Source organism: Hyla sarda, chromosome 6, assembly GCF_029499605.1.
Source record: "Hyla sarda isolate aHylSar1 chromosome 6, aHylSar1.hap1, whole genome shotgun sequence".
In the NCBI taxonomy this organism is placed as follows: Eukaryota; Metazoa; Chordata; class Amphibia; order Anura; family Hylidae; genus Hyla; species Hyla sarda.
In genome coordinates, this window is record NC_079194.1 from 287,138,324 (window position 1) to 287,163,708 (window position 25,385).

General features: G+C 40.4%; 2 protein-coding genes across 5 annotated transcripts in view; one reads left to right on the forward strand and one right to left on the reverse strand.

Moving 5' to 3' along the window:
- Window positions 1-8,189, reverse strand: part of NADSYN1 (NAD synthetase 1) — a 55,575-nt gene extending 47,386 nt beyond the window's left edge. The window contains exon 1 of the mRNA XM_056527595.1: window positions 8,103-8,189. The gene's annotated coding sequence lies outside the window, so the exon portion shown is untranslated. The remainder of the gene's footprint in view (window positions 1-8,102) is intronic.
- Window positions 1-22,004, forward strand: part of LOC130277191 (embryonic protein UVS.2-like) — a 68,871-nt gene extending 46,867 nt beyond the window's left edge. For all 4 annotated transcript variants that reach the window (XM_056527597.1, XM_056527598.1, XM_056527599.1 and 1 more), the window contains exons 4-13: window positions 1,001-1,141; window positions 8,048-8,165; window positions 10,856-11,031; window positions 11,145-11,226; window positions 12,327-12,454; window positions 15,698-15,813; window positions 17,696-17,924; window positions 20,090-20,208; window positions 20,365-20,590; window positions 21,759-22,004. In XM_056527597.1, the coding sequence (XP_056383572.1) occupies window positions 1,001-1,141; window positions 8,048-8,165; window positions 10,856-11,031; window positions 11,145-11,226; window positions 12,327-12,454; window positions 15,698-15,813; window positions 17,696-17,924; window positions 20,090-20,208; window positions 20,365-20,590; window positions 21,759-21,769 (1,346 nt within the window). In that variant the 3' untranslated portion in view covers window positions 21,770-22,004. The remainder of the gene's footprint in view (window positions 1-1,000; window positions 1,142-8,047; window positions 8,166-10,855; window positions 11,032-11,144; window positions 11,227-12,326; window positions 12,455-15,697; window positions 15,814-17,695; window positions 17,925-20,089; window positions 20,209-20,364; window positions 20,591-21,758) is intronic.
- Window positions 22,005-25,385: the final 3,381 nt, after the last annotated feature.

Consider the following 25,385-nt stretch of genomic DNA (forward strand, 5'->3'; position numbering starts at 1 on the left):
GTAATCTCCTTGCTACTGGGGTAAGACACTGTAACAATCCTCCTCATGTAATCTCCTTACTACTGGGGTGACACACTGAAACAAACCTCCTCCTCATGTAATCTCCTTGCTACTGGGGTAAGACACTGTAACAATCCTCCTCATGTAATCTCCTTACTACTGGGGTGACACACTGTAACAAACCTCCTCCTTGTGTAATCTCCTTACTACTGGCTGACACACTGTAACAAACCTCCTCCTCATGTAATCTCCTTACTCCTGGGGTGACACACTGTAAAAAACCTCCTCCTCATGTAATCTCCTTACTACTGGGGTGACACACTGAAACAAACCTCCTCCTCATGTAATCTCCTTACTACTGGGGTAAGACACTGTAACAATCCTCCTCATGTAATCTCCTTACTACTGGGGTGACACACTGTAACAAACCTCCTCCACATGTAATAACCTTACTACTGGGTGACACACTGTAACAAACCTCCTCCTCATGTAATCTCCTTACTACTGGCTGACACACTGTAACAATCCTCCTCCTCTTCATGTAATCTCCTTACTACTGGGGTGACACAGTGTAACAAACCTCCTCCTCATGTAATCTCCTTACTACTGGCTGACACACTGTAACAATCCTCCTCCTCTTCATGTAATCTCCTTACCACTGGGGTGACACACTGTAACAAACCTCATCCTCACGTAATCTCCTTACTACTGGGGTGACACACTGTAACAAACCTCCTCCTCATGTAATCTCCTTACTACTGGGGTGGCACACTGTAACAAATCCCGCCCCCCCCCCCCCCTCATGTAATTTCCTTACTACTGGGTCGACACACTGTAACAAATCCCCTCCTCATGCGATGGTGGTCCTGGTTGGGCGGGTGCTTTGGATGCTCGCTGGTAACGTTCTTGCAGCATCCCCATCAAGAGGGGCCCTCTAGGCGGCTGCCTACTTTGCCTATAAGCAGAATCGGCCCTGATACTGATATTTATTTATCTCCAGGTAGCGAGATGTTTTTGCAAGAAGGAGACATTGCAGTAGACATCAGTCGCAGCGCCATAAAGTGTAATGACGATTTCTGCAGATGGATTAAAAACAGTAACGGACTAGTTAATGTGCCGTACACCCTCTCATCCAGCTTCAGTGAGTATTACATATAGCACCCATAAGCTTTTCTGTGCTAAGTGTTGCTGAGCTTCCACTAAACCTAGAGCATAAAGGCACTGGATGAGAAAAACATGGCTGCTCTCGTCCATGGGTTGTGTCCAGTATTGCAGATTTTCTCCATTTGGGTAAATAGGACTGAGCTGCAATACCACTCACAACCATGGGGGCAGGGGGGTGCTATTATTATTAGAATTCTTATCCAGTATAATCTGTCATTAAATGGTACCTGTCATTAGTAAGAAAAAATGTATACGTTATAGATTAGCCTATTTGAATAACTTCTCTAATATACTTCTTAATATAATTTTGTAACTTTATATGTTTAATTAACCCCCCAAAGTTTTGCCACCATGGGTCCTCCTTCTGCTCTTGCCTGGAGTCCTGCTTGCAGATTGTCTCCTGTAGTAGCCTGGCAGAGACAGGCGGGACCTCAGTTCAGCTGAGGGGTGTGTGTGCAGCCTCAACCAATCACAGCCTGGGCTGTATGTAGCAGAGTGAGGGAGGAAGTTCTCCCTAGCAGTGCTTTAAATGATGTCACACCTGCTGGGGAACGCCCCTTCCTAGTCGGTGGAGTTCAGTGAGACTGAACAGAATATACAGCACAATATCAAGGTAGAAAACTAAAAATAAAACAAAAATAAAGGAAGGGGGTGGTTTATCATGATGGGGGCAGTGTTCTGGGAGGATTATAAAATGTATCAAGATTGTGACAGTGCCTCTTTAAATGGGCACTCTCATTAAAATACATTTTTGCTATTGCACTCCTTATGGTAAATAAAAAATATTTCTAATATACTTTGCTTACAAAAAAAAAAAAAGTTTTCTATGTTTTATTTGTGCTTGAAAAGCTCAAGAGCACATTTCCCCCCATCTTATACACAGACTTTGGACCAAAGCCCAAACACAGGAAGTGCAGCCTGGAGTGCTGAGGGGGGGGGGGTGTCCAGCCTCATCCAATCATAGCTCCTCTCACACTTCACTGCTATATGCTGTTGGTTGGACACACCCCCCTCAGCACTCCAGGCGGCACTTCCTGTGTTTGGGCTTCGGTCCAAAGTCTGTGTATAAGATGGGGGGGAAATATGCTCTTGAGCTTTTTTTAAGCACAAATAAACCATAGAAAACTTCCACTTTAAGCACAGTATATTAAAAATATTTTTTATTTACCATAAGGAGTGCAATAGCAAAAAACATTTTTTATGAGAGTGACCATTTAAGTGACTGTCGACAAGACTTTTATATTGATTTTATTTTTATAAACAGTCAGAAAAAAATTGGAAAGTGGTACTTTTTTGCCATAAAGTGGCCACTACATGTGTCTAACTTTTATTCACCCGAAGGTAGTTGTAGATTGCCAGAAACTGTCCAGAGCAGGATAGGTTTGCTTCTGCTCTGGACAGTTACTGACACAGACAGAGGTGTCAGCAGAGAGCTCTGTGGTCAGACTGGAAAGAACCACACAACTTCCTCTGGAGCATACAGCAGCTGATAAGTACTGGAAGGATTAAGATTTTTATATAGAAGTATAGGGTCAGTCTCCTTAAAGAGTACCTCTCACGATCTTGTTAAATTTTATAATCCTCCCAGTTCACTGCCCCCATCATGATAAACCACCCCCTGCCATTTTTTTTTTTAGTTTTCTACCTTGATATTGTTCTGTATTCTCTGCTCAGTCTCAGTCAAATTCACAGACTGGGAAGGGACGTTACCCACTGGGAAGGGGAGTTTCCCAGCAGGCGTGACATCATCTGAAGCCATAGAGGGAAGAACTTCCTCCCTCGCTCTACCACACACAGCCCAGAGCAGTTCAGTGTGTGATGAGCATTGATTGGCTAAGGCTGCAACCCCCACCTCCCCTCAGCAGTCCAGACTGCATTTCCTAATTTTGGACTTCTGCCAAGCCAGCAGTCATGAACGACTGGGGGAGACAGGGAGAGTGAGCTCTAAACTGACCCTAAAAACACCTTGCCTACTTGCCCACTTGTCCATCCATCCTAAGCAATTGATCGACAACTTTGAGCCGGTCCTTCCCTGTGTTACAGTGCAGTGGCGTAAAAAATATATATAGTCGGTCATAGGCCAGAAACAGAAAATCAAAACTACTAGACAACCAGTTTTGCTAGAGAGGATACAAATACTAACAGGGCAGAATCTAAACAGGCAAACTTATCAAGAACATAGGACACTGTTCACAAACAGATACAAGTACAATGAACAAAGATCAGATCAACCAAACAGGATATAAATATAGAACATTGCTCACACTGAACACATAACTAACAAACAGATTCGGTCCATAACACAAGACTTGGAAACGGATGAGTCAGCATAGACTCCAGGAGCAAACAGGAATAAAAACTCAATCCCCCAGAAAACACGGGAATGTCCTGATACTAGAACTCAATCTCCCAGAGTCCACCATGGAGCACAGAGATATCTTGTACTAAATCTCAATTTCCCAGAGTCCCATTAAAAGGTCATAGGGATGTCTTGTTACAAAAACTCAGAAAACTGATATAAGAAAACTCAGTGTGAACAGCGACATAGCAGAACGGAAATACAATCCTAAAAACCTAATGTAACAGACTAAAATCTACTAAACAAGACTAATAAACCATGGCTAAAAACTCAGATAATACCACAAGATAAAAACTCAAGCAGAGATAGAAGTATAATGCACAGACATCATAGCAGCATTACTGCACAAGCAGACAAAATGTATTGCACTAAATAACCAGCAACTAGAATGCAGACTGAGCTGGAGATATATAGGCATACCCGCTTTGCAATTGGGTGTAAGGATTAACTTTTCCACGCCTGGAAAGGAAAGCACAGAAAACAGATAATGCATGAAAAACAAGGTCTGAACAGGGCCTAAAACGGAAAAATGCAAAAACAAATATATGAACATTACATTGTTATGTACCATAAGGAGTGCAATAGCAAAAAATACTTTTAATGAGAGTGCCCATTTAAAGAAAATTAATGCTATACACAATGTACAGTGGATTAATAATCCATAACATAAAACATGGTCTGGATACGAGTTTATTCTTCTCAAAGAGGTGGTCTTAAAGGGGTTATCCAGGAAAAAAAAATTTTTTATATATCAACTGGCTCCAGAAACTTAAACAGATTTGTAAATTACGTCTATTAAAAAATCTTAATCCTTATAGTACTTATGAGCTTCTGAAGTTTTCTGTCTAAGTGCTCTCTGATGACACGTGTCTTGGGAACCGCCCAGTTTAGAAACAAATCCCCATAGCAAACCTCTTCTAAACTGGGCAGTTCCCGAGACACATGTCATCAGAGAGCACTTAGACAGAAAAGAACAACCTTAACTTCAGAAGCTCATAAGTACTGAAAGGATTAAGATTTTTTAATAGAAGTAATTTACAAATCTATAGATAGAGAAAGGTAGTTCGGCACAGCTTGGTTAGTGATCCCTGGGTAGTAAGCACTGTAGCGGCATGCACTTTAGAAGCAGGTGGTGCTCAGACTATACAAAAGGTAAATCCATATATATATATATATATATATATATATATATCTAGGAAGGATGCCGCAGCACACGGAAGGTTCAAAAGTGTAAACAGTGGTTTATTCCATGATAATACAAGTTAGCAACGTTTCTGCTGCCAGTGCAGCCTTTGTCAAGCAACAAAATGGTGACCATACAAGATATTTATATGCAAATGAACAAACAAATCAATCAAATCAATTAATGTGAATACAGTGTAAAAAATACATTTACGATATAGGGTAATTAAAACCACTATAATATACATATTGCACAAGTGCTCTGCAGTGATTTAAAATCAATATACATATGCAAGGACTGCAAATAAAGTTATAAACAGTATAGCATTGTAAATAATCTTAACAAGGTTACATGTGTACCTAATAATTAGAAACGGGGGCTGAGTGGTCACATGTTCCCGACTCGTCTCCATGCAAACCGCCGTTGCTGTGGGTAACAGCAGAGCTGTGGTGTGTGTTGGTAATCGCAGGACGCCAAGAGCGGCCGCGCGGCTCCACCGTGTCAGCTGACCAGGGTGTCACGTGACCGCTCCTACGTCCGAGCATGCGTATTGAAGAAAATGAGTATTATACTGCCATGGTGGTTAAGGGAGAAAAGAGGGGAAATCTGATCTATCTAGCTGAAGTCTATCAGGGCAAAAGAAAAAAGGATCCTATGTGTATATATAGTGGATAGAAAGTCAAGTGTATAGACATTAATACCCTAGGTATATCATCAGGAGGAAGGGTATATATAAAAAAGAAAAGGCAAGTTGAAAATAAATAGAAGATAAATACATATAAGATGATAAATAAAGAAATATGCAAAAATGGGAGAAATACAAAAATAGAAAAATAATAATAATGTAAATAAAAAATAAAAATAAAAGATATAAAAAATAAATAAAAATAGATAAATAAATAAAAAGATATGAATATAAAGAATATTAAAATAAAGAAAGTAAAATAATAAATAATTTTTTAAAAAAAAGAATATAAGTATAAATAAAAATGGTTTTGATTTTGGACTGTAATCTAGCCCGGCTCCATACATGTTTAACACGCACATCGGGCTATAAAGGCCCAACACCTCAGTTGCCCGTGCTCACCCCAATATTATGGGGGAGTCCCTCTGGGGTACCCAACGGCGTCAACCGTAAAATTTAGGTCCCCAGTATCAGGCCTATGGAGGTGGGAATCCACCAAGGGCAGCCCCGCATTCGTTTTCTCACACACTGAGCACGGGTATGTTAGTGATTACTGTTATCTATAATAAATATAAGGTACTCCATATATATGGATTTATTCCTTGCACAAATAAATGAAAATAAATGAAAACAATCAAGATAACAAATAAATATTTAAATAAGAAAAATAAAAATTAATGAAATACAGAAGTGAAAATAATAATGATAAGAAAAATAAAAAAGAATGAAGAGAATTAGAAAAAAGTAAGCAAATGAAAAAAGGAAAATATAAGATAAAAAACATAGTAAGTGTGAGAATGTATTTTCCTTTTTTCATTTGCTTACTTTTTTCTAATTCTCTTCATTCTTTTTTATTTTTCTTATCATTATTATTTTCACTTCTGTATTTCATTAATTTTTATTTTTCTTATTTAAATATTTATTTGTTATCTTGATTGTTTTCATTTATTTTCATTTATTTGTGCAAGGAATAAATCCATATATATGGAGTACCTTATATTTATTATAGATAACAGTAATCACTAACATACCCGTGCTCAGTGTGTGAGAAAACGAATGCGGGGCTGCCCTTGGTGGATTCCCACCTCCATAGGCCTGATACTGGGGACCTAAATTTTACGGTTGACGCCGTTGGGTACCCCAGAGGGACTCCCCCATAATATTGGGGTGAGCACGGGCAACTGAGGTGTTGGGCCTTTATAGCCCGATGTGCGTGTTAAACATGTATGGAGCCGGGCTAGATTACAGTCCAAAATCAAAACCATTTTTATTTGTACTTATATTCTTTTTTTTAAAAAATTATTTATTATTTTACTTTCTTTATTTTAATATTCTTTATATTCATATCTTTTTATTTATTTATCTATTTTTATTTATTTTTTATATCTTTTATTTTTATTTTTTATTTACATTATTATTATTTTTCTATTTTTGTATTTCTCCCATTTTTGCATATTTCTTTATTTATCATCTTATATGTATTTATCTTCTATTTATTTTCAACTTGCCTTTTCTTTTTTATATATACCCTTCCTCCTGATGATATACCTAGGGTATTAATGTCTATACACTTGACTTTCTATCCACTATATATACACATAGGATCCTTTTTTCTTTTGCCCTGATAGACTTCAGCTAGATAGATCAGATTTCCCCTCTTTTCTCCCTTAACCACCATGGCAGTATAATACTCATTTTCTTCAATACGCATGCTCGGACGTAGGAGCGGTCACGTGACACCCTGGTCAGCTGACACGGTGGAGCCGCGCGGCCGCTCTTGGCGTCCTGCGATTACCAACACACACCACAGCTCTGCTGTTACCCACAGCAACGGCGGTTTGCATGGAGACGAGTCGGGAACATGTGACCACTCAGCCCCCGTTTCTAATTATTAGGTACACATGTAACCTTGTTAAGATTATTTACAATGCTATACTGTTTATAACTTTATTTGCAGTCCTTGCATATGTATATTGATTTTAAATCACTGCAGAGCACTTGTGCAATATGTATATTATAGTGGTTTTAATTACCCTATATCGTAAATGTATTTTTTACACTGTATTCACATTAATTGATTTGATTGATTTGTTTGTTCATTTGCATATAAATATCTTGTATGGTCACCATTTTGTTGCTTGACAAAGGCTGCACTGGCAGCAGAAACGTTGCTAACTTGTATTATCATGGAATAAACCACTGTTTACACTTTTGAACCTTCCGTGTGCTGCGGCATCCTTCCTAGATGTCTGAATTGCCTTGACCGGGGCTCCACTCGCTGCTTGCACCGCTATCACATCATTGTGGGACGTGCTGCTCTAATTCTCCTGTGCTATATATATATATATATATATATATATATATATATATATATATATATATATATATAATTTACAAATCTGTTTAACTTTCTGGAGCCAGTTGATATATATAAAAAAAAGTTTTTTCCTGGATAACCCCTTTAACCACCCTTGAACTTTGTTTTGCTCATGGGTACACCATGTGGCCATGCATAGTATTGCATGAAAAACGTTTTAAACCTTACGAGTCGCCTCTATGAGCAGACATCTGATATCAGAATTGACCAGTGTTTCCTCATGAAATTTGCAGAGATTTCTGATTTCTGTCATTATATTTCATGTCATCATACTTTCAGGTAGCGATTTTGTGTTTTCCATAAAAACGGCCATGCAGGAATTTGAGACTCTCACCTGCGTCCGGTTCGTGCCTAGGACTACAGAAGCAGATTATTTGCAAATCATTTCAAAAAGCGGGTACGTAGACGACGCTTGCTCTGCCATACACTGTGTTTGTGAATGCTATTGGAGGATGGAGATATAAGAGATAAAGTAGTGAACATAGGTAACACTCATCACCTATCCACAAGGTCAGTGCCCTATTGGTGCTGCCACTTAATTTAACTCTTTACAGCACCCATTGAATCAACCTCTTTTAGGGACTTGATGGCAGCTTATTGATCAGCTGAACAGTGTGGTCTGTCTGATCCCTAGAGATCAGCTGTCATTGCAGAAGGTAGCTGGCCATAGATTTCCCCTGCAGTGGCCAAGGTAACATTTTATGGAGGACTTTCATATGATTGGTCGACCACATATGGGGGAGATTTATCAAAACCTGTCCAGAGGAATAGTTGCTGCGTTGCCCATAGCAACCAATCAGCTCGCTTCTTTCATTTTGAAAAAAGGCCTGTGAAAAATGAAAGCAGCAATCTGATTGGTTGCTATGGGCAACTCAGCAACTTTTCCTCTGGACAGGTTTTGATAAATCTCCCCCTATAGTGTTAAGAGCGGTGCAGTTGCCCATAGCAACCAATCAGATGGCTTCTTTCATTTTTCACAGGCCTTTTTTCAAAATTAAAGAAGCGATCTGATTGGTTGCTATTGGCAACTGCACCTTTCTTCCTCTACACAAGTTTTGATAAATCTCCCTTATAACTAGTGTTGAGCGCAAATATTCGAATAGCGAATTTTTATCACGAATATCGGCACTTCCAGAGGCACTGATCCCTCCCTTCTTTTAGTTTGTGGGCCAATGAGAAGGAGGCAAATACACTTGTCAGAGGTTAGCAACATCCCTAGCAACCAATAGGAAAGTAGTTAGTTGATAGATATAATCGTGCATGCGCATTTTGTTTCATTACGAATGTCGCATGGGAAAAAAGTTAACGAATACGCGAAATTCGCGACTATAGGACAAATATTCGTCCATATATTTGCAAAATATCGCAAATTCGAATATGGCCTATACCTCACCACATATGGGGGAGATTTATCAAAACCTGTCCAGAGGAAAAGTTGCTGAGTTGCCCATAGCAACCAATCAGGTCGCTTCTTTCATTTTTCAGAGGCCTTTTCAAAAATGAAAGAAGCGATCTGATTGGTTGCTATGGGCAACTCAGCAACTTTTCCTCTAAACAAGTTTTGATAAATCTCCCCCATGGTGAATAGACCAGAGGAGGCGAGTCAAGACTATGGACCCCCACCTCTATGGCCTAAGTGACTACATAACTTACAATTGACCCCCCATTTTCTAGACTTAACATTGGCTGGTCATTGGCTACAGCTAGGTTTGCCATCTTTAAACAATACCGACCATGCTAATTTGCATATTTAATTATATATGCGTAACATCACAGGGTACACATATGCGGGGGAAATTTTGTCTTTTTTATTTCTCCTTATACGGGCCTGTACGATCTGCAGTTTTGTTTTGATGTGACTTTTTGATCGCTTTATCTATTAAATTCAGGAGTTGCAGTTAATTACTAACTACAACTCCCAGCATGCCCTGATACAGCCTGTGGCTCAGCAGCTGCCCTAAACGAAAACTACAACTCCCAGCATGTTGGACTATATAGTAGTATATAGTATAGGTCAGTGTTTCCCAACCAGGGGTGCCTCCAGCTGTTGCAAAAGTACAACTCCCAACATGTTTTAGAATATATAGTAGTATATAGTATAGGTCAATGTTTCCTAACCAGGGGTGCCTCCAGCTGTTTCAAAACTACAACTTCCAGCACATTGGAATGTAAAGTAGTATATTGTATAGGTCATATGATTGTATATAGGGGAGACTAGCAGGGAGCCCATAGGTCACTCTTGGGGTCACCTGGTCACTGGTACCTCCTGGGTAACAATCACATGACATATCACATAGTATAACTCTTAAAGCAACATTACATTTTAGAATACTTTACATGGTAAAACATATTACAATGGGGAAACAAGTGCAGGAGGCCTTGGGGACACTGAAGGAGGCTGCCTGACAGGACAGCAGGAGCACGGGGTAACACCTCCCGTACTGGGCCACCACATTGCAACATTCCTGGAGTTGGAGGATTGGTTGGATTAATATTAAAATACCAGCATGATGGCCAAAATATGTAAAATACCAGCCAGGTGGCCACCCTAGCTACAGTTCTGTGCAAGATATTGGCCCTTATTTACTAAGAGTGTTGTGTAGGTTTCTTTGTGGGTTTAAATTCCCAAAAAATCTTTTCCACTGTATTTACTAAGGTTTCCCTACATTTTCCCCTTTCCCTACACTTTGCTTTTTTTTTACACATGTTCTGATCTGTCAGGTTTTCCTCAGCTCAAATCGACCACATTTTCTGTGGAAACCTTAGTAAATATGTTGGGTTTTTGTGAAAATGTCGGGAACACGCCCCTTTTTGGAGACCACGCCCATTTCCCCAGCGGTCACCCCCCTTTTCGGGTTTCCGCAGCAAAATGGAGAGTTAGTCTGGGTTTTTTAAATTCTGGTGCAAAATCTGGTGCAGACAGAATTTCGGGCGCAATGCGACAGAATCTGGCGCACAACCCGACAAAACATGTCGGGTTTGCAATAGTAAATGAGGGCCATTATTGTTATCAGAATGGCTGCCTCCAATGGTTTATGTCTAAATGGTCATCCAAGTAATATAATAACTACTGTATTTTGCTCTTAGATGTTGGTCCTACATTGGGAAGCAAAAAGGAGGCCAGCAACTCTCTCTGGATACTCCATGCAATGCGTTCGGAACCATCCAACATGAGCTGAACCACGCTTTGGGATTGTTCCATGAGCACAGCAGAAGCGACCGCGACAACTATGTGGATATATTATTGGATAACATCATTCCAGGTAATGGACTATAGGGGCACAAAGCTATGCTGAAGGTGTTGTGGTGTCGCATCTTAACATTGCAGGCAGGTGACGGCTCATTTCTTATTGTAAATAATATTTTTGTTTTACAGGAGCAGCACCCAACTTTCAGAAATTCGATTCGGAAAACTTAGGACTTGAATACGACTACTCCTCTGTAATGCACTATGGAAGGTGGGATGAAAGATGGCGGTCACCAAGTAGTTACCTCTAGGCCCAGGGTCATAACTATAGGGGATAGGGGATAAGATGTCTGATCGCGGTTGTCCCGCCGCTGGGGACCCGTGTGATCTCCCTACTGCACCTGGCGTTAGCTTAGAGCATCAGATGCATCTCCAGAGGCTCGTGAAATCACTGTCACGCCCCCTCATTGCAAGTCTAAGTCTCCCATAGACTTGCATTGAGGGAGCGTGGCAGTGACGTCACGAGTCTCCGCCCTCAACAGTCACAGAGTGAAGATCGCTCTGTGCACCGGATGTCTGGGGTGACGCAGCCGAGATTGCAGGGTTCTCCCCAGTGGTGGGACCCCCGCGATCAGACATCTTATCCCCTATCCTTTGAAAAGGGGATAAGATGTCTAGGGGTGGAGTACCCCTTTAAATGTGTTCCATGGAATGCTGCATTGAGATGAGATGAGACAGCGCTCCCTCATGTTACAATATAAATTGGTTCCAGGAAGAGCATTGTATGTTGGGACCAGAACTCCATTGGTTCTGAAGCCCCAAAATGTCATAAAAAAAGGATCAAAGAAAATAAGTAGACAACTAATACAGATAAAGCAAATCCTTACATATAAAAGTAATAAAGATCTGCTGGGAGGTGTAATCACTGTCTATGTAGAGGACAGGAGCTTCCTCAGGGTCCTGTACAGTACATGCAATGTCCTAAAAAAGTAATGGAGCCGCCCTCACCTGGTGTCCAAAGGAGCAGCTAACCCTGGTACAGGTAAAGAGTACAGAACGTGTAATACCTCCCTGTACTGTAGGGGGCGCTACCAGACACCAGTCAGTGCATACACTTCAGTAATACAGGTGTTTTACCAGCCATTGACATGTTTCACAGATCTAGACTGTCTGTAGTATTGTATGTTGTGTCTGGTTACAAGTTATAATGGTTCATGGCTGTATAGTGGTACTGTATATGTTGGGAATACTTGTGACATATAGCTCGTGTGTGATACGAACACAGCCTAAGCTGACCTGAAAGAAAAGACATGCTTTATAATGATATTTGTTCTGTGAAGATACTATATCACATTTACATTTGGCTTCTAGAAATGTCTTCGCCAAAGCAAGTAATCTAGCTACTATCGTACCAAAACCAGATGCCAGTGTGCCCATTGGGCAAAGATACGGCCTCAGTACCTTGGATGTTGCAAAAATAAACAAGATGCATCAATGCGGTAAGAAAAAAATCAATAAAAAAAAACTCTTTATACCAATATTGCGATTGTTAGACAGTTGTTTTGGGTGACTTTTTCATGATAAGCTGCCCTGTGTGTGTACATGACGAGCAGCACTATTTCTGGTCATTATATAACATGTAAATGGTTATTTTATAGCAGATATCTGCTCTGCAGGCTTAATCTATAATTTGCAGTTCTCGCAGAGCTGGTGGGTGGAGCTCCCAGTAAGTAATGTAATGTATGTGCACAGTGACCTCACCAGCAGAATAGTGAGTACAGATCTGGGGTATAATACAGGATATAACTCAGGATCAGTACAGGATAAGTAATGTAATGTATGTACACAGTGACCACACCAGCAGAATAGTGAGTACAGCTCTGGGGTATAATACAGGATATAACTCAGGATCAGTACAGGATAAGTTATGTAATGTATGTGCACAGTGACCTCACTAGCAGAATAGTGAGTACAGATCTGGGGTATAATACAGGATATAACTCACGATCAGTACAGGATAAGTAATGTAATGTATGTACACAGTGACCTCACCAGCAGAATAGTGAGTACAGCTCTGGGGTATAATACAGGATATAACTCAGGATCAGTACAGGATAAGTTATGTAATGTATGTGCACAGTGACCTCACCAGCAGAATAGTGAGTACAGATCAGGGGTATAATACAGGATATAACTCAGGATCAGTACAGGATAAGTAATGTAATGTATGTACACAGTGACCACACCAGCAGAATAGTGAGTACAGCTCTGGAGTATAATACAGGATATAACACAGGATCAGCACAGGATAAGTAATGTAATGTATGTACACAGTGACCACACCAGCAGAATAGTGAGTGCAGCTCTGGAGTATAATACAGGATATAACTCAGGATCAGTACAGGATAAGTAATGTAATGTATGTACACAGTGACCTCACCAGCAGAATAGTGAGTGCAGCTCTGGCGTATAATACAGGATATAACTCAGGATCAGTACAGGATAAGTAATGTAATGTATGTACACAAGTGACCACACCAGCAGAATAGTGAGTACAGCTCTGGAGTATAATACACGATATAACTCAGGATCAGTACAGGATAAGTAATGTCATGTATGTACACAGTGACCTCACCAGCAGAATAGTGAGTACAGCTCTGGAGTATAATACAGGATATAACTGGGTCAGTACAGAATAAGTAATGTAATGTATGTACACAGCGACCTCACCAGCAGAATAGTGAGTGCAGCTCTGGAGTATAATATAGGATATAACTGGGTCAGTACAGAATAAGTAATGTAATGTATGTACACAGTGACCTCACCAGCAGAATAGTGAGTGCAGCTCTGGAGTATAATATAGGATATAACTGGGTCAGTACAGAATAAGTTATGTAATGTATGTACACAGTGACTCCACCAGCAGAATAGTGAGTGCTGCTCTGGAGTATAATACAGGATATAACTGGGTCAGTACAGGATAAGTAATGTAATGTATGTACACAGTGACCTCACCAGCAGAATAGTGAGTACAGCTCTGGAGTATAATATAGGATATAACTGGGTCAGTACAGGATAAGTAATGTAATGTATGTACACAGTGACCTCACCAGCAGAATAGGGAGTACAGCTCTGGAGTATAATATAGGATATAACTGGGTCAGTACAGGATAAGTAATGTAATGTATGTACACAGTAACCTCAACAGCAGAATAGTGAGTACAGCTCTGGAGTATAATACAGGATATAACACAGGATCAGTACAGGATAAGTAATGTAATGTATGTACACAGTGACCACACCAGCAGAATAGTGAGTACAGATCTGGGGTATAATACAGGACATAACTCAGGATCAGTACAGGATAAGTTATGTAATGTATGTGCACAGTGACCTCACCAGCAGAATAGTGAGTACAGCTCTGGGGTATAATACAAGATATAACTCAGGATCAGTACAGGATAAGTAATGTAATGTATGTACACAGTGACCTCACCAGCAGAATAGTGAGTGCAGCTCTGGAGTATAATACAGGATATAACTCAGGATCAGTACAGGATAAGTAATGTAATGTATGTACACAAGTGACCACACCAGCAGAATAGTGAGTACAGCTCTGGAGTATAATACACGATATAACTCAGGATCAGTACAGGATAAGTAATGTCATGTATGTACACAGTGACCTCACCAGCAGAATAGTGAGTACAGCTCTGGAGTATAATACAGGATATAACTGGGTCAGTACAGAATAAGTAATGTAATGTATGTACACAGCGACCTCACCAGCAGAATAGTGAGTGCAGCTCTGGAGTATAATATAGGATATAACTGGGTCAGTACAGAATAAGTAATGTAATGTATGTACACAGTGACCTCACCAGCAGAATAGTGAGTGCAGCTCTGGAGTATAATATAGGATATAACTGGGTCAGTACAGAATAAGTTATGTAATGTATGTACACAGTGACTCCACCAGCAGAATAGTGAGTGCTGCTCTGGAGTATAATACAGGATATAACTGGGTCAGTACAGGATAAGTAATGTAATGTATGTACACAGTGACCTCACCAGCAGAATAGTGAGTACAGCTCTGGAGTATAATATAGGATATAACTGGGTCAGTACAGGATAAGTAATGTAATGTATGTACACAGTGACCTCACCAGCAGAATAGTGAGTACAGCTCTGGAGTATAATATAGGATATAACTGGGTCAGTACAGGATAAGTAATGTAATGTATGTACACAGTAACCTCAACAGCAGAATAGTGAGTACAGCTCTGGAGTATAATATAGGATATAACTGGGTCAGTACAGGATAAGTGATGTAATGTATGTACACAGTAACCTCAACAGCAGAATAGTGAGTACAGCTCTGGAGTATAATATAGGATATAACTCAGGATCAGTACAGGATAAGTAATGTAATGTATATACACAGTGACCCCACCAGCAGAATAGTGAGTACAGCTCTGGAGTATAATATAGGATATAACTGGGTCAGTACAGGATAAGTGATGTAATGTATGTACACAGTGACCCCACCAGCAGAATAGTGAGTACAGCTCTGGAGTATAATATAGGATATAACTGGGTCAGTACAGGATAAGTAATGTAATGTATGTACACACTCACTTAACTTAAGAAGTACACGGTAAAATGGCGTTCACATAAAGAAATACTGGTTGTAGTATAGTAAGCAAATGGACATCAGGGTAACTAAAATCATTTTTTTACAGGAATATGTCGGGGATTGCTGTCTAACGCTACAGGATCGTTCACTTCTTCCAACTACCCTAACAATTATCCCAGTAATACCAACTGTGTTTGGCTCATTCGCATCCCATCTAATCAGGTAAGACCCAAGGGTCTTGTGGTGGGCAATGCCAAAACTCCTGGGGGGAAATTTATCAAAGCCTGTCCAGAGGAAAAGTTGCTGAGTTGCCCATAGCAACCAATCAGATCACTACTTTCATTTTTAAAGAGACCTGTGAAAAATGAAAGAAACGATCTGATTGGTTTTTCCTCTGGACAGGTTTTAATAAATCTCCCCCCTAGGCCCCATCAAGGAGAATGGTCTTTGGGCCCTATCACATTGGGTGGATTCTTTACCTCTGCACCCCTAGGAATGCATCTCTCAAAGATGGCCTCCTTGTCCCCACCAGGTCGCAGCCTGACGTTTAGAAGCCCTATAATGTCAGTACTATTATGAGTTAAAGTTTGAGTCCCCCCCCCCCCCTTCCAGTCATAAGTAGGGTTGCCACCTTTCTTGAAAAAAATAAAAATACCGGCCATGCTAATTTGCATAATTAATTATATATGCGTGACATCACAGGATAAACATATGCGGGGAAAATGTTGTCCTATTCTGACCCCTATAACTTTCTTATTTCTCCTTATACGGGCCTGTATGAGGGCTAATTTTTTGCGTCCCGATCTGTAGTTTTTAACAGTACTATATTTGCTTTGAAGTGACTTTTTGATCGCTTTTTTAAATTATTATAATTTTTTTTTTTTTAGCAAATACGGGAGTTGCAGTTAGTTACTAACTACAACTCCCAGCATGCCCTGATACAGCATGTGGGTCAGCAGCTGCCCCAAACGGAAACTATAACTCCCAGCATGTTGGACTACATAATAGTATATAGTATAGGTCAGTGTTTCTCAACCAGGGGTGCTTCCAGCTGTTGCAAAACTACAACTCCCAGCATGTTGTACTATAACAGTATATAGTATAGGTCAGTGTTTCCCAACCACTGGTGCCTCCAGCTGTTGCAAAACTACAACTCCCAGCATGTTGAACTATATAGTAGTATGTAGTATAGGCCAGTATTTCCCAACCAGGGGTGCCTCCAGCTGTTGCAAAACTACAACTCCCAGCATGTTGGACTATATAGTAGTATATAGTATAGATCAGTGTTTCCCAACCAGAGGTGCCTCCAGCTGTTGCAAAACTACAACTCCCAGCATGTTGGACTATATAGTAGTATATAGTATAGATCAGTGTTTCCCAACCAGGGGTGCCTCCAGCTGTTGCAAAACTACAACTCCCAGCATGTTGGACTATATAGTAGTATATAGTATAGATCAGTGTTTCCCAACCAGAGGTGCCTCCAGCTGTTGCAAAACTACAACTCCCAGCATGTTGGACTATATAGTAGTATATAGTATAGATCAGTGTTTCCCAACCAGGGGTGCCTCCAGCTGTTGCAAAACTACAACTCCCAGCATGTTGGACTATATAGTAGTATATAGTATAGATCAGTGTTTCCCAACCAGAGGTGCCTCCAGCTGTTGCAAAACTACAACTCCCAGCATGTTGGACTATATAGTAGTATATAGTATAGATCAGTGTTTCCCAACCAGAGGTGCCTCCAGCTGTTGCAAAACTACAACTCCCAGCATGTTGGACTATATAGTAGTATATAGTATAGATCAGTGTTTCCCAACCAGGGGTGCCTCCAGCTGTTGCAAAACTCCAACTCCCAGCATACCCGGACAGCCAACGGCTGTCAGGGCATGCTGGGAGTTGTAGTTTTGCAACAGCTGGAGGCGCTCTGGTTGGGAAGCACTGGTATAGCACATGGCGCAACGATCCACAAGTTGGAGGATTGGTTGCATTGTATGGCTGGAATCTTTAATATAGACATACCGGCAGGGTGGCCAAAATACCGGCTGTGCCAGTAAAATACTGACCAGGTGCCAACCCTAATCATAAGATGTGTCTTGTCTATTAGATTTTCTTGCAGTTCATCGCTTTTGATGTCCAGAACTCCCCGGACTGCGCCTCCGATTACATAAGAATTTATGATGGTGCAGATAGGTCGGCTCCGCTATTACTTGACAGAAGTTGCGGAACCGGAGACATGCCCCCGATGGTTTCTACTGGAAATAAGATGCTTATTGAATTTGTCAGTGATAATATGGCTACTATGGCCACTGGATTCAAGGCTTCATATAGTACTGGTAAGGGAATACACTATATGCAATCTATAAAAGATGAATGTGTTCTGTCTAAAGGCCTTTTTTTTTTTTTTTGCCAACACAATCATCATTCTTGCCCCCACAATGCCCTGTGTAGACAGAGGATGTGCGGCCAACAATGATGAATTGAAAAGGACCGATCCATCGATCAATTAATTCAGCTGTGCAAAAACTCAGTAATCAAATGCCAGTCACAGAGATCCCCACATCGGACCATATAAAATGTATTTAATGACAGTGACCCTCTGAATGACCATAGTGAATAGTGACCCAACCTGTCTATCAACAGATAGATGGATAGATAGATAATAAATAGATATAAGATAGATAGATATGAGATAGATATGAGATAGATAGATATGACATAGATAGATAGATAGATATGAGATAGATAGAAATGAGATAGATAGATATGAGATAGATAGATATGAGATAGATAGATAGATAGATAGATAGAAATGAGATAGATATGAGATAGATAGATATGAGATAGATAGATATGAGATAGATAGAAATGAGATAGATATGAGATAGATAGATAGATAGATAGATATGAGATAGATAGATAGATAGATAGATATGAGATAGATAGATATGAGATAGATAGATATGAGATAGATAGATATGAGATAGATAGATAGATAGATAGAAATGAGATAGATATGAGATAGATAGATAGATATGAGATAGATAGATAGATAGATATGAGATAGATAGATAGATAATAAATAGATATGAGATAGATATGAGATAGATAGATAGATAGATATGAGATAGATAGATAGATAGATATGAGATAGATATATCTATCTCATTTCTATCTATCTCATATCTATCTATCTATCTGAGATAGATAGATAGATATGAGATAGATAGATAGATAGATAGATATGAGATAGATAGATAGATATGAGATAGATAGATAGATAGATAGAAATGAGATAGATATGAGATAGATAGATAGATATGAGATAGATAGATAGATATGAGATAGATAGATAGAAATGAGATAGATAGATATGTGATGGATAGATAGATATGAGATGGATAGATAGATATGAGATGGATAGATAGATATGAGATGGATAGATAGATATGAGATAGATAGATAGATAGATAGATACATAGGTTTGTGCACTCCACCCATTGCACTAGGTGAGGGATGTGCTAGAACTTACATGCCCAGATATTGTGGCTCAGTGCAGCCTAGGAGAGGCATATTCATAGTGTAGGGTCCGTCCCAAATGAGGTCTCCTTATTGGGGTGGGATGTTACACACTATTTGGCCAAATGGTAAGCTAAGAACCTCTATTTCCACTATAGCAATATTACAAAGTAAAACATATTTCATATATAGCTTTGTGCTAGCAGTGTGCTGCTGTAATTATTTTGCTTGTATAGATAGATAAATAAATAGATATATAGATTTGAGATAGATACATAGATATTAAAGGGGTATTCCAGGCAAAAACTTTTTTTTTATATATCAACTGGTTCCGAAAAGTTGAACAGATTTGTAAATTACTAAATTACTAAATTACTAATTAAAAAAAATCTTAATCCTTCCAATAGTTATTAGTTTCTGAGGTTTTCTGTCTAACTGCTCAATGATGATGTCACGTCCCGGGAGCTGTGCATGATGGGAGAATATCCCCGTAGGAACTGCACAGCTCCTGGGACGTGAGTCATCAGAGAACAGTTAGACAGAGAACAACAACTCAACTTCAGAAGCTAATAACTATTGCAAGGATTAAGATTTTTTAATAGAAGTAATTTACAAATCTGTTTAACTTTCCGGAGCCAGTTAATATATAAAAAAAAGTTTTGGCCTGGAATACCCCTTTAATTAGATAGATAGATAGATATGAGATATATATATGATAGATAGATAGATAGATGTGAGATAGATAGATATGAGATAGATAGATATTAGATAGATAGATAGATAGATAGATAGATAGATATTGTTGTATTTTCCATAAAACAAGTGTCCTTACAACGCAATGTTTCCACTGGCTCACCCATATATAGAACATACATGACATATACATATACATTCATATACATATATATATTTATGTACAGAGATTATCTGTCCATCTATCTTCTATGTATCTATCGTAACAAAGGACTCTCTTATATTTTAGTGAATTGTGGCTCTATGCTCATCAGTCCTACAGGAACCATCTCATCCCCCATGTACCCTGCTAACTATCCCCCATTGATGGATTGTACCTGGGTCATTAATGCCCCTGCTGGGTTTGTGGTGAGTATATGGACTAGCACATGGGGGGGGGGGGATTAAAACATTAAACATTGGTTGCCAACCATATATTCACCTCTAAATGGAAGGATCAGCTTTTATAGTCGTCTTGTGACTCAATGTTCACTGTATGTAACTGGATTTTATTCTTTATTTCAGGTGTCTTTAAATGTGACAGACTTCAATGTGGAACTCCAGTCAGCCTGCATTTTTGATTATCTTCTTGTGTTTAATGGACCGAAAGTAACCTCCCCTCTGATTGGCCGATATTGTGGCCGGGGGATCACCATTCCCCCTATCAAGTCAACAGGAAATACTCTTCTTCTTCAGTTCCGCAGTGACCGATCCATTCAAGGATCTGGATTTTTTGGCAAATATGCTTTTGGTAAGTGTAGGGGGCAATGTGCTGATGCTTGGTGTGAGACTGGAATACATGGAGGACAGTCATTTAAAAAAAGAGGGCTACCATGGGGGGTGTAGATGTTATACGCTTGTATTGCTGCTTCTTGTAGAGCATATAGTGAGCTATCTATTACAGATATGTATCAAAATGGCCTAGGCAAGTCAAAGTGCCTGCAGGACTTAGGGCACATACCCTACCAGGACTCCAAGACTTAGGGCACATGCCCTTCCAGCCCTCCAGGACTCAGGGCACATGCCCTACCAGCCCTTCAGGACTCAGGGCACATGCCCTACCAGCCCTCCAGGACTCAGGGCACATGCCCTACCAGGACTCCAAGACTTAGGGCACATGCCCTACCAGCCCTCCAGGATTCAGGGCACATGCCCTACCAGCCCTCCAGGACTCAGGGCACATGCCCTGCCAGCCCTCCAGGACTCAGGGCACATGCCCTACCAGCCCTCCAGGACTCAGGGCACATGCCCTACCAGGCCTCCAAGACTCAGGGCACATACTCCCCAGGACTCAGGGCACATGCCCCACCAGCCCTCCCTAGCTGTTCCTTGGGGCACATCACCAAAATTAATAGAACACAAAAAATGAAATAATTAAATGGGCACTCTCATTGAAACTAATTTTTGCTATTGCACTCCTTATGGTAAATAAAAAATCTTTCCAATGTACTTTGTTTTAAAAAAAAATATGAAGTTTTCTTAGTTTTATTTGTGTTTCAAAAATCTGCCACTAGGTGTCCCTACTTGTCCAGAGCATATTTTCCCTATTTTATGCACAGACTTTGGACTCCTGCTGGTCTGGCAGAAGTCCAAAATCAGAATAATGCTGAGGGGTGTGTGCAGCCTTATCCAATCATAGTTCATCTCACACTGAACTGCTCTGAGCTGTGTGTAGCAGAGTGAGGGAGGAAGTTCTCCCCTGTATGACTTGAGCAGAAAATACAGAGCAATATCAAGGTAGAAAACTAAAAAAAATAATAAAAATAAAGGTAGGGGGTGGTTTTCATGGTGAGGGCAGTGAACTGGGAGGATTATAAAATTTAACAAGATCATGACAGGTACTCTTTAAATTTAATGATCAGATTCATAAATATAAAAAGTTGAGACATTTAACCATTTTTCCCTATTTCTTTCCATAGAAAAGAAATGAGCAGAAGAAGATGAATTTTGGCATAATTATCCTTTGATCTAAATGGGAAAATAGATACAAGAAATGAAGAAGTAGATGTAATACTCTATTGCTCCTCTGCACATCACATGATGTCCATGATCACATGATGTCCATTACTACTATAGGCATAAGAAACCGGTCAAAACGTTAAAATTATAAGTTGTAAAGTTTTATTTTTATTTAATTGTAAACAGCAATAAAGGCAACAAGTACATTAACTCCTTTTTCATTTGTGTCTTACATGGAGTTTTTCTATGCAAAGTAATGTCCCCAATGTACGACAGGTCATCAATCACCAGCTGTACATTGAGTTGGGCATCATGGCACCAGCTGCACACTTTTGAGGGCATCATGGCATAACATAGTAACATAGTCCATCAAGTTCAACCTACAACCTTACTGTGTTGATCCAGAGGAAGGCAAAAATGGCTGATGCCATTTGCTCCATGTCTAGTGATGAGCGGCAGGGACCATATTCTAATTCGCGATATTTCGCGAATATATTGACGATTGTTCGTCCTACGTTCGCAAAATTCGCATTTTCGCTATGTTCATTCACTTTTTTTTTCATGCGAAAATTCGCATGGAAAATTTGCATGAAAATTTGCAACAAACAAAAAAAAATTATGAATATTCGTCATTACGAATATATAGCACAATATTCTAAATATTAGCGAAATCGCAAAGTGCCGATATTCGCAATAAAAATTCGCATTACGAATATTTGTGCTCAACACTACCCATGCCAGAGGAAAAATTCCTTCACAACTCTTATATGCCGATTAGAATAAATCCCTGCATCAACGTTCTATGCCCATAAATCTACTGTCCATAACCTTTAATATTATGTTTTTCCAGAAAAATAACCAGGCCCCCCTTAAACTCTTAAAGGGGTACTCCGCCCCTAGACATCTTATCCCCTATCCAAAGGATAGGGGATAAGATGTCAGATCGACGCGGTCCCGCTGCTGGGGACCCCGGGGATCGCTGCTGCGGCACCGCGCTCTCATTACAGCACAGAGCGAGTTCGCTCTGTGCGTAATGACGGGCGATACGGGGGACGGAGCAGCGTAACGTCATGGCTCCGCCCCTCGTGACATCACGGCCCGTCCCCTTAATGCAAGTCTATGGCAGGGGGAGTGACGACCGCCGCGTCCCTTCCCATAGACTTGTATTGAAAGGGGCGGGCCGTGACGTCACGAGGGGCGGAGCCGTGATGTAACGATGCTCCGGCCCCTGTATCGCCCGTCATTACGTGCAGAGCGAACTCGCTCTGTGATGTAATGATAGCGCGGTGCCGCAGCGGGGATCATAGTGCTCTCCAGCAGCGAGACCCCGGCGATCTGACATCTTTTCCCCTATCCTTTGGATAGGGGATAAGATGTCTAGGGGAGGAGTACCCCTTTAAGTAAGCAGGGCGTACCTGTACGTGCTGCGCCCTGTTCCGGTATTTAAAACGCCGTGACCCCGCATCATACCGGGTCGGTCCCGGCTGCTTATGGGAGCTATAACACTGCAAAAAAAAAAAAAGTGAAGCAAAAAAGTTAATAAAAGTCATTTAACCCCTTCCCTAATCAAAGTTTGAATCACCCCCCTTTTCCCATAAAAAAAAAAAAAACTGTAAATAAAAATAAACATATGTGGTATCGCCGCGTGCGGAAATGTCCGGACTATAAAAATATATTGTTAATTTAACCGCATGGTCAATGGCATACGCGCAAAAAAAATTCCAAAGTACAAAATAGCGCATTTTTGGTCACGTTTTACATCATGAAAAAATGAATAAGAAGCAATCAAAAAGTCCGATCAATACAAAAATGGTACCGATAAAAACTTCAGCACATGGCGCCATAAATGAGCCCTCATACCAGCCCGTATGTGGAAAAATAAAAAAGTTATAGGGGTCAGAAGATGAGAATTTTTTACGCAAATGTAGAAACGATGCCAGCTCACCCCTGGTCCGGATATAGAGCACAAAGAAAGTGGGGACTTGCACTCGCAGGCAATAAGAAATATGGAAAGAACCCCAGCTCAGGTTCAGATCAAATCAATATAGCTTTATTTCACATCACGCCAGAAGCAACAGGTAACAGGTCGGGTGTGACGCGTTTCTGCCAGGTGCTGGCCTTAGTCATACCAGAATTTTTAACGTATACATTTTCCTGCATGTAGTTATGATTTTTTTCAGAAGTATGACAAAATCAAACCTATGTAAGTAGGGGATCATTTTAACCGTATGGACCTACAGAATAAAGATAAGGTGTCATTTTCACCGAAAAATGTACTGCGTAGAAACGGAAGCCCCCAAAATTTACAAAATGAAATTTTTTCTTCAATTTTGACGCAATTTGACGCACAATGAATTTTTTTTCCGTTTCGCCGTGGATTTTTTTGTAAAATGACTGATGTCGCTGCAAAGTAGAATTGGTGGTGCCAAAAATAAGCCATTATATGGAATTTTATGTGCAAAATTGAAAGCGTTATGATTTTTAGAAGGTGACGAGGAAAAAATGAAAATGCAAAAACGGAAAAACTTGTTTATTGATTCAGGCACCGCAACATTATAGGGCAGAGAGTTACATAGTCTCACTGCCCTTACAATAAAGAATCCCTGTCTGTGATGATGGTGAAACCTTCTTTCCTCTAGACGTAGTGGATACCCCCTTGTCATGGTTATCGACCTAGGTATTGTGGTGGCCTAGTACGGGAGGTGTTACCCCTGTGCCCCTGTTGTCCTGTCAGGCAGCCTCCTTCAGTGTCCCCAATGCCCCCTGCACTTGTTTTCCCATTGTAAATATGTTTTACCATGTAAAGTGTTATAAAATATAATGTTGCTTTAAGAGTTATACCATGTGATATGTCATGTGATTGTTACCCAGGAAATTGTTCCCTGCTGGTCTCCCCCATATAAGCCCTGGGTGGAGCTTCTCTCTCTCTCTTCTGCTGAGGTCCAGTGCAGTCTTGTCTAGTGTGTGTGTCCAGAGTGTTGGAGACCTCAAAGTCCAGTCCTGCAGCCACCATCAAGTCAAGTAAGATAAAGTCACAGCTTTATGAGTCAAGTCAGTCCCTGTCATCTGTCAAGTCAGTGTGGTCTACATTCAATTGTCCAGTCCTACTACAAGTCCCAGCAAGCCCTTAAGGTCTCTGCATCCTTGGACCCTGGCTGAACTGTATAGACTTTACCAACTGTCTACCCTCAGTAAAGCTATCATTGTCCATAACTTGGCATCAGAGTCTTTATTGCCCCCGTGCCTAGCCCAGGATCCAGCGGTATACCTTTGGGTGGTTATAGGCTAAACCTCGCCCTGGTGTCACGAATACAAGGGGTTAATGCCATCTGCCCCTAGGGCAACAACATCTGCCCTCATCACACCCCGCCATCACAGTATAAATTATATTTGTACATTGTGATCAGATCGCCCCTAAGACTTCTTTTCTCCAAACTAAGAAACCCCAAGCTTGATAACCAGTCTTGGTCTTGTAATCCTCCCATACCATTATTATCTTTGTCGTCCTCCTCTGCACCCTCTCCAGTTCAGCCATGTCCTTATATACAGGGGCCCGGAATTGGACACAATGCTCAATATGTGGTCTG